Here is a 10,418-nt window from a genome sequence, read left to right on the forward strand (position 1 = left end):
TTTTGGTTATTTTACCTAAAATCCTTGATTCAACCCCTGAATGTGGTCTAATGACTTTAAAATCTTGCATAAACCCTTATACCCTCGAGAAGAGACCGTATATAAAATCTTAGGTCATTTTCAGTTCATTTAGTTTGAAAACCAATGTTTAGGCATGTAGGGGTATTTTCGTCATTTTGCACTTATCCTTAGTTCAGCCCCTAAACGAACTCTAATTACTACTAAACTTCATACATAGCCTTAATATATTACCTTAGGCCTTTTATTAAAATATCATGTCATTTAGAGGTCATTTAGGTCGTTAACCGGCTTTACATTACTATCGGAGAATTGGTCATTTTATATTATTACTTGGTTTAGTTACTTAACCTTATCCAACGACAATCAAATTATATATATATATATATATATATATACACGTTTAACATATCATATTATACTCAGCATTGAAATTTCATGAGCAACGGAGTTCATTAAGTGAGTTATTTTAACATTACTTAATTTGGAGAGAGTCAGTTTGAGTCCCTAACTTATCGTTATTGGTATTTTTCTTCCACAATCCTTTAGATCGAAGGGAAGCCTACAAATATTTCTTAACAAAAGTCTATATTGGCTACTTACGTCTTAATTGATGTTCAAGATCTCGATTTTTGAGTTTTTGGTGCCCGAATTTTTTTGAATTTTCTTACATAGGACCCTTGATGTGTCTAGTTTTAGGAACCAAAAGGAAATCTATAAGAACGAGTCTGAAATGGGGTTAGATTGAATACAAACGGTGGAAATGTCAAAATAGAATTACATTTGACTTTTATTGATCTTTGCCATTGACTTAGGGTTTCATCTTCGTCCTTGAGGTTGTTCGGAATCACAATTTTTCATACCATCTACATCTAGTTTTACGCTTGTACAGCTCTATATAGGTCTCGAATCCACTCAATGTCTTCATAAAACTTTTAGATGAAGTTATAAGAAAGAGTTAAGGATTGATTTCATACCTTTTTGTGGTGTATAGTGTTACAATCGCACTTTTGATGACAACGGACTTGTGATTGTGCGGCAATGATCGTGACACGTAGCACTAGTTATAACCTTCCAAAGTTTACCGGAAAACATGTTCTTTACCGAAGTAAAACCCATAATTTTTCTAATTGGTTGAGACATTCTAGATACTTTCTAGCCTCGATTCCTTCATGAGATCTCTTCATCGTCTTCTCCTCGAACTAAAGAAATACTTTTCGGAGGACGAGTTTGTGTGGATACGTAGTTTCATACCCTATTTTTCCACCCGATTTTGGAGTTTATTGGACAACTCGATATAGAGGTTTATGGCTCTCTATTTCTTCATGAAAAATCTCCCTCTTATTGCCACTGAGCTAATGATATTCTTTAAATGGATTGTGGATGAAGAAATTGGAGTTTCCCAAATTCATCAAATAATGAACCTAACTAGTGTTGGAATTTATGTCTTGAAGCCTCGTAATTAATTATTTAATTTTTATTTATAATTTAATATTATCTATGGTATGAAAATCTAAGGTTATTAATGAAATCTTCAGGCTGACAAATCATGATCAAGTAATAACGTAAATGATCTATTGTATATGGATAAGGTTTGGGGTCTTATCCTGTCAACACTCTTGATAGGACGCACTCTGTAATTCTTATCAATGATTTGATCCAAATTGTTCATTTGGAAACATGTGAGTGTGAGTATTCTGAGATTGTATAAGATTAGACCAAGAAATATTTAATTAATTGAGAAGATTAATATTTCACATTGATTTTTATGCGATTCTAATCCTGAGTGAGTTATAAACGCTTGCCTCTGAGAGCTTATCCTTTGATTTACATGGATTAGAATGACTCTCGTAGCTGATTCAATATGTCTACCATTTCGAGGACTTGACCAAATAAGGAGGTGGAAACATAATATCACCAAATGGAATTCACTCATTTTCATACAAGAAAAGTAGATGAGTTATTCTCTGCTCCTTTCGAGATTTGAACAATGGAGTAGCACCCTTTCATTGGCTCGAGAGAGATTTAGTTTATGATTAGATCATAAATAAATTGTTTATTAGTTCGATTATATTGAAATTTTGTTGGAATGTTCAAATTAATATTTAATATATTAGATACATTAAATGTTCAAATTGATATTTAATATATTAAATATATTAAAACAGAAAAATATATTTATTATATTTGATATAATAAATATTAAAATAATTAATATATATTAAATAAATTTTCACAACCTAATCTAACTCAACCTTCTCTTTTCTTGGATTAAGGTTGGGTTGTCTAATTGTTATAAAAACATTATTTTTTTAAAAAAAAGTTTTATTTATAATTTATAATTATTCTAATAATGAAAAGTTTACAAATCAATTTATAATTATTAAAAAAAAACAATTTCAATTAAAAAAAATCTGTGAAAATGGTAACATATTAAACATTTTTATAAAACTAAAAATAACTTAAATATAAAAATGATAAAATAGATCATAAAATTAAAAATGATGAGTTCAAAATACTATATATATATAATAATAAAAAAAAATTATATAAATATTTTAATTGAAATAGAGAAGCTACAAATAATAAAAAAAATATATAAAAGAAATGAAACAAAATAATGTATTTGATAGCGTTGGATAAATAGTTTAGGTTAGGACGAAATAACACCGTGTCAAACCTACCATTACAATAATTTTAAATTATAATCCATGTATAAGAATTCTTCTTCGATAGAACATGAATTGAAAAGATTAAAACGAAATAACACCCTGTCAAACCTACCATTACAATAATTATAAATTATAATCCACTCCAAATTTATAACAGTAAAATTTTATTCTTATTCGATGTACAAATATCTTTTGATAATTTCAACAATATTTTTTTCACATCTTCGTTGAAATATATTGTATGAATAACGTCTCTTAGTTCATATCAAAAGTATGGTAAATAGTACTTGTTGAATGTGAAAGAACTCAAATGTTTCCTATGATGTTGGAATACATCGAGGCAAGCTATAGTTTATTGTTCGCATATTTATTATTTTCTTTTAATTCTTAATAAAATAAAAAAAATATTCTTACGAATAAATAAAATAAATAAATAAAATATATATATATTAATAAACTATAATAAAATAAATAAATACAACCTAATTTCTTTATCCCACAATTACCATTAATAAATAAATCAATTAAATTTTAGAAAAAAAAACTAATAAATAAATACAACCTAATTTCTTTATCCCACATAATTATCATTAATAAATAAATCAATTAAATTTAAAAAAAATTTAAAAAAAAAAAAAAAAAACCAATTACAGTCCATCAAAATTTAGAGGGCTGATATTATTCTCTCTACCAATAACCAATCGGACGGTCCACATGAATAATCAATCGGACGGTCAACATTTAAGATAAAATATATAATTTTTTTTTTTCATCCCCAAATCCTTTTTCCTCCTTTTATGTATCTTTGTCTGAAGAAGAAAGAAACCATCTTCCTCTCTCTCTTACATCTCTGTTTTTCAGAAATTCTCTGTGTTTGTTCTTCACCTCTTATTTTTTTTTGCTTTTGGTTGAAGAAAACCTTTTTAACCCTCGCTTCGATTTTTGGAGCAATTTTGCTCTGGCTGGAACTTGATTCGTGATTTTGGGAACGATTGTTTGTTTTGTTTTTTTGTTTTGTTCTTCGATTGGCTGATTAGGGTTTTTAGATTTGTGATTTTCTTCACATGGGATTGGGTAACGACGACGATGCGGTGGCTGAAGATGGCGATTATGGCGATGGAGGATGTGGTGCCGGTGGTGGAAAGTCTTTTGGTTCGGTCGCCTGCTCGATCTGTCTCGATGTTGTTGCCGATTCTGGTGATAGATCTTGGGCTAAGCTTCAATGTGGCCATCAATTTCATCTTGGTTAGTTTCCATCTTCTAATACCCTCTGATTCTTTAAATTTTTCTCGGATTAGATTTGTGTTTGGTGTTCTTCAATTTTGACGGGATTTAATGCTAGATTTTGTGTTCTTGTGATTTTAGATCTGTTCATAATTTCGAAGCTGGTGCGAAAACGAGATGGTTTAGATACAAAATATTTCATGGTTCGTTCTTGATTGTGTTTCTTTTATTTTGGTTTAGATTGCATTGGTTCAGCGTTCAACATTAAGGGGGCAATGCAATGCCCCAATTGCCGGAAGATTGAAAAAGGTCAATGGCTTTATGCTAATGGCTGTAGGTCGTTTCCAGATTTTAGTATGGATGATTGGACGCACGAAGAAGATCTTTATGATCTAAGCTATTCGGAAATGGTAAGCGATTATCTTTCATCGATTGGTATGTGTATCGTTATGTGTGTCGATCGTAATTCTCGATCACTAGGGTATCAAGTAAAGAAGAAGACGAAGTTAAATGAACCAGGAAGCGATATCTGTGATGAAATGATTCGTTTCGCTTTGAAACGTGTTCTGAAACTTCCCCTTAATAGATAAAACATTTGATAACTTTCAACTCTAGGAGATTTTTTTTCAATAAATGGATATCTTCTTGCGTTCGTCGACATTCCACTCGGGTAAACAAGATGACTTCTTCATCTCTTTGGTATGGCACATATATCCAAACATTGCCTAGGTTCACCTACTTGAAAACTTTTTAACTTTGCCACGAAAGTTCGGAATTAAACCAAATTTGAGACTGTTAATCATGGAAAAGGAAAGGTTCTTTACTTATTCCCCTTGGGAGGATTAATTCTTGTGATCTCGTTTGAAGGTCTTTAGCTGTCGTATTTGGTCCTTAATGGTGTTTTTTGTTTTTCCTTTTAAACTTTTTTGAAAAAAAAAAAAACGTTTAAACATTTGTTACGGTGATGCTCAGATACTAGTAGATTTCCTTGGCTTTTAACTCTTGAGGCTTGCACCAACCTGAGCGTGCATAAGGCATATACTCTTAATCGAGAGGTCATAGGTTCAAAGCTCTCATCCCCATATTGGAGAGGGAAACGAAACATTCTTATAAGGGTATGGAAACCTCTCCCTAGTAGGCGCGTTTTAAAAACCTTGAGGGGAAGCTCGAGAGGGAAAGCCCAAAAAGGACAATATCTGTTACAAAAAAAGCTCTCTTGGGCATTGACGGTGATCAAGGAAATTCTCCTACATCCTTGTTTTGATGGTTCATGCAGGAAGATCTTTTCTATATAGTTTGTGGAGCACTCGACCGGTCTTTGTGGCCTTCTTAGGTAGTTTCGTATGTCATTATGAAAGCAAGTGTTGTTATTAAAACGGAGTCTATCGAGTGAGAGTAAATTCTTTCCTTTATTGATTTGAAATGTGTTCGAGGCTGATGTTCATAAATTTCCATGTGCTATTAATTTCCGTTTAAACACGTGGGTTTGTAATAAATTGTTTATATATTTATCTTGCAGGAGTTCATATTCTAAATGGGTCAATACTCATAGTATTTAAGTTTTTTACACCAATTTTTTATTGCAATTTGGTTCGCTGCAGGCCTTCGGAGTTCAATGGTGTCCTTTTGGCAGCTTAACTCGACTTCCTTCTTCGTTTGAGTAAGTTTTGATTTACTCGTACGATCAAAGATAATTGATGCTCCAGTTCTTAAGTTGATGTCTTCTTTCTTTGTTCTGTTCATGTTCTATAAATTGGTTTTGATTTTTATCTATATAGGGAGAGAAAATAAGTCGTTTCCTTCTAAATGCTGAGACACCCGTTTGAGTTTTGAAAACGTATGAACATGCTTTCCGAAAGAAACTGATCTCATCGAGAAACATAAGGGCTTGAATAGTTACATGATTTTAGAAAATAGAATTAAATGCATGTGTGTGCGTGGTGACCAAATGGGTGTTTTTTGTAATGTGGTTGACGTCGTCGTTTGTAGCTCCCTGGTAAATTCTGTTCATAACTGCCGTATCTGCATTACAGTTCACGTTCTGTCGTTCTGCTGCTCGTTTTTTTCTTTTCTCCTTTTTCCTTGAGTACGAAAAATATACTTTCATTGATGTGAATAGTTACTACCCAGGAGTTACAGAAAAGGCCAAGTGGAAGAAATAGTAGAGGGAGAAACGTTATTAAGTTCTCTGGACGGAAGGCTTCACGAGGAAGCACCCCGAACAATACCATCCCATATTTCCTTCAAATCTCAAAATCTCTTGGAAGGTTTTATTCTGCTCATTCCAAGAAATGTGTGTGCAATGAGTTGGGGAGTGATATGTTCATGTTGAAGCTTTGAAGAAGTTTCCACTGAACATGGAGAGAGCAAGGGGAGATTTAAAAACGACGATCCCCGTTCTTACAAATTATTACTGAGGATGCACCGGTTTAGTCGGAGGGCACAATTTGGACATTTAGGACTTTAGCGTTAGTGTCGAAACTGCCACCTTTAAGAAGTATAATGATGTGGAAGAACATCTGAGAGCGTGATAGTCATGATGGTGGATATTTATGGCGGATATAAGATATCGATTGGACTGAGAATAGGTCCTCGTTCGGGTAGACTATGCAAGAACAATATAGTATGAACCTTTGGGTAGGCTATGCAAGAACAACAATAGTTGCACAATGTATGGTGGATTTCTATGGTTTAATCATTAGGGACTTCACTCGTGGACGAACCCCACACATTTCTCGTGAGTGACGTTAAGGATCCATATCCATGTAATACTAGCCTCTTTTACTCCTGTCGATCCAAATTTTAGCTGTATCCTAGAATGTTCTTTACCGTTCATAAGTTCTGTACTTGATCCAAATGAGAATTCAAGAGGCTAGGGGGCGATACTCGTCTGGGGTATTCGGGAGCTTCTGGTTATCTTCAGCTATTTGTATATATCTAGGTGAAGAGAAGAAGGCCCTTGCTAATACTAACTAAGAAGGGAGATTGAATGGCTAAAAAATCGAAGCTGCAGCTTTAGTAGCTCGACATTCGTCTGCACCCTTATAACGCTTCAAATGGTCTTTGTTTGAGCATTTCCCTTTCTCTGGTTGTTTCGTCCTTGTGAACCAGGATGACAACCACCTAAGATAGTGATAAGGTAACCCTAATCCCCAGCCCAATGATCTAAGCTTCTGGTGGAGCAAGAACCCTTGAATGAAAGAAATTAATACCTCCTCTTACAAAATTAAGATCACTCAGAAATAAGGCTAGAATTAGATTATCTCTTAACATCAAAGATCTAGAAGTAAGATTTGGAACCTTGTTCTAAATTGAGTGACTCCATAATCGAACTTGATCAAGGCTTGATTGAATGACTCAGATGTAATTTACCCCATGAGTTGCATGAAATTTATAAATGACAAAAAATGATACTCAAATTTATAAGGGTGAGTCTTGATTTGAGAGCTAAATTTCATTACATGGTATTTTGTGGGTATTTATAGTCTATTCACAAAAGAAATATCGAACTCTTTAAATGCCCACTAAGGAAGTTAGTGGCCATAATTGGTGAATTACTCTCACTACCCTTTAAATCTCCACACAAAAAGATGTTATGACCACTCTGACAAGTAAATTTTCACCCTTTTTTCTACGGCAAGAAATTATGGAATTAAAATAATAACATAAGTTTTCTAACAAATTATTCGTTAAGGGCTAGTTATAGCAACTTCATCCACTACTTCAATCGTGCAAATATTCACTCTTGAAGCTCCAAACGGTCCTTCCTCAATTGAATCAGCTTGTAACACATGAAATAACGATCGAACTGAGTCTATTCAACTTTGTAAATAAAAAATGAATGCTTGTTGAATCTTCTTGGCCTTGTATCGTGTAATAGGTCCCGTTGGAACATTCGGAAAGGAAATTCGTGGGGGTAAATATGAATGAAGTTCAAATAGTAGGCTGTTGTGTGCTCTGCTCTAGTAGAAATTCACTACAAAGTTACTTTCTTGATTTAACCTATTAAATAATGAAAGTCTCTTGCCGTTTTTTACTGTTGTGAAAGTACAGAATCTTCCTACTCGATGTCTTGAATCTTTTTCCTTTTTTACTTTTCCAGGGATGGCGACTTTTCCTCGACTGCTTGTAAGACTTCCTTTCCCCGACAACCGTCGATCCTTTTCTTAGCTTCGGTTTAGGAAGGAACCGAGTTTGACTGGGTTGATTATGTTGTGATGCAGATCATGACCTTTTGGGACAACATGCTATTTTTGCGGAGCATACGGCAGTATCGTCTGCCGCTCATCCTTGCCCGTATATCGCTTATTTCGGTCCTATTCATCCCTCATCGTCAAGTTCAAGCGCTTCTGAAGCGTCTAGTTTTAGCAGTCATTGGAATGGTCCATCAGTTCCCAGTGAAATGCCATCTTCATATGCATTTCCTGCTGTGGATCTTCATTATCAAAATTGGGAGCATCATTCACCGCCCTTTTCCACGATGAACAATCGTGTTGGTGCTGATCAGCCATCGGTTGCGTCCATTGCCCAAAGATCTGCTACTAGAGTCGGTTCCGAACTACCGAGATCCGGGAGTGTAATTCATCCCTTCCTCGTTGGTCATAGGTATGTCTAAACATAATTTTGTATGTAACCAGTTGAAAGTCTTCTTAACATTATTGATTGCCTGCCTTGTTGTGGAATCACTTTCCCAACCTTCAGTAGAAAAGGTTCTTTCCTTTTTTGTGGATTGTAGGCAAGGAGGGATTCGAACCGGACACCCGTGTTCGTAGCTGTGCATACTACTTTATTGTTTGCGTGTCGTACGAGTAGGACTTGTTCTTGGTTGTCTTGTTGCTCTTCTCTGAAACTGAGAGAAACGGTTTAATTTGAAGTGTGTCGTACGAGTAGGACTTATTCTTGGTCTTTTGATTCATGCAGTTCTGGTGCAAGGGTTGGGAGCTCAGTCGCTTCGTCGATGATTCCTCCCTATCCTGGCAGCAATGCACGTGCTCGTGACCGAGTTCAAGCTCTTCAAGCATATTATCAACAACAACCTAGCACTACTGGAACCATTCGCACACCTGCAATTTCTGGTGCCAGAAGATCGAGTAGTCACAGAGGGCTGTCACAAGCACCCATGGCTTCTTCATCTGAGCAACCCAATGGCTTTTACTTCTACTCATCAGCATCGGGGGGTCGTAATTTCCAACCGGAAAACGCCATACCGAATCGTTTTCACGCTTGGGAAAGAGATCACTTACCGTCTTTTGGGTTGAGCCAGATGGAGAGAGATCATCCATCAGGGTGGGGAGAAATCCATCAAGGTGCCGCCAGTGTTTCTGATCCCAGCATCAGGTCCAGCAACTTTCGCCAAAGGCATGGTTCGGAGAGAACATCGTCACAAAACTGGTCATAGACCAACCAACCATCATTTACTTATCGTTTTCCGGTGAAGAAAAACTATCACTATGATGACTCGAAACTGAAATTTATGTAATGATTGAGATGATGATATGTAATGGCTGCTGAGTCTTTGACGTGTCGATAGACTCTAAATGCTGTAAGAGCAGCCGATAAAAAAAAAACGCTTGTTTCGGGCTGGCGATACGGTTAGTGTGATGGAGTTTCTTGAGTTTATCTGCCCTGGAGAGTATAGAATAACAGTATGAATTGGATGGGAAAGCTGAGATTTGTAGGTCCAAATGCTTCCTGTTCCATCCAGTTCATAAGATGTTGGGCTGATTTAGGTGCCTCCAGAGGGTGAGATTATTAAATTCGGTAAATGTGTTCTTGCAGTGATAGTTGAAAATATTCAGTGTTTATTTGTAAACAATTAAATGTGGTGGTTTCATGAGCATAGTCAAATGTGATTATGTTTTATCAATTTCGTGTCGATTTGTAGTATTGATTTGATTTAAGCTACTAACTGTGTACGGAATTTAACACGTGAAAGAATAGTGAAATTTTTATTGTAATGTCTGCAAGCGGTAGATTTGGGTCGTTACAAATAGTATTAGAGTGTATTAGAGCTAGTCACTGGATGATGTGTCAGCCTTCTCGCTGTTCCCTGAAGGGGGGTAGACACGAGGCGGTGTGCTGGTAAAGACGCTGGCCCTAAAGGCGGGTGGATTTAGAGGCGGTCCCACATCGATTGGAGGAAGGAAGAAGTGTCAGCGAGGACGCTGGGCCCTGAAGGGGGGTAGATTGTGATGTCTCACGTTGGTTGGAGAGGAAAACAAAACACCATTTATAAGGGGCTGGAAACCTTCCAGCCTTCTCGCTATTCCTTGAAGGGGTAGACACGAGGCGGTGTGTCAGTAAGGACGCTGGCCCCAAATGGGAGTGGATTTAGGGGCGGTCCCACATCGATTGGAGGAAGGAAAGAGTGCCAGTGAGGATGCTAGGCCCCGAAGGGGGGTGGATTGTGATGTCCCACATTGGTTGGAGACAACCAAGGGGCGGTCCCAGGAAGGAAAGAGGCCAGTGAGGATGCTGGGCCTCGAAAGGGGGGTGGATTGTGAT

General features: G+C 36.1%; 1 protein-coding gene across 1 annotated transcript; it reads left to right on the forward strand.

Moving 5' to 3' along the window:
- The first annotated feature begins 3,538 nt into the window (after nt 1-3,538).
- LOC111461981 (E3 ubiquitin-protein ligase RFI2-like) lies at nt 3,539-9,753 on the forward strand. Its single transcript, XM_023105628.1, has 6 exons — nt 3,539-3,935; nt 4,155-4,324; nt 5,516-5,574; nt 8,017-8,042; nt 8,138-8,519; nt 8,835-9,753. Exons 1-6 carry the CDS (start codon nt 3,755-3,757, stop codon nt 9,310-9,312), a joined length of 1,296 nt encoding a protein of 431 aa, XP_022961396.1. The 5' UTR covers nt 3,539-3,754; the 3' UTR covers nt 9,313-9,753.
- Nucleotides 9,754-10,418: the final 665 nt, after the last annotated feature.

This window comes from Cucurbita moschata, unplaced genomic scaffold, assembly GCF_002738365.1.
Source record: "Cucurbita moschata cultivar Rifu unplaced genomic scaffold, Cmos_1.0 Cmo_Scf00026, whole genome shotgun sequence".
In the NCBI taxonomy this organism is placed as follows: Eukaryota; Viridiplantae; Streptophyta; class Magnoliopsida; order Cucurbitales; family Cucurbitaceae; genus Cucurbita; species Cucurbita moschata.

Coding starts and splice junctions, on each gene's coding strand:
- LOC111461981 (XM_023105628.1), top strand. CDS start 3,755: ATGGGATTGGGTAACGACGACGATGCGGTGGCTGAAGATGGCGATTAT. Junction 4,325..5,515: donor ATCTAAGCTATTCGGAAATG/GTAAGCGATTAT, acceptor GGTTCGCTGCAG/GCCTTCGGAGTTCAATGGTG. Junction 8,043..8,137: donor CGACTTTTCCTCGACTGCTT/GTAAGACTTCCT, acceptor GTTGTGATGCAG/ATCATGACCTTTTGGGACAA.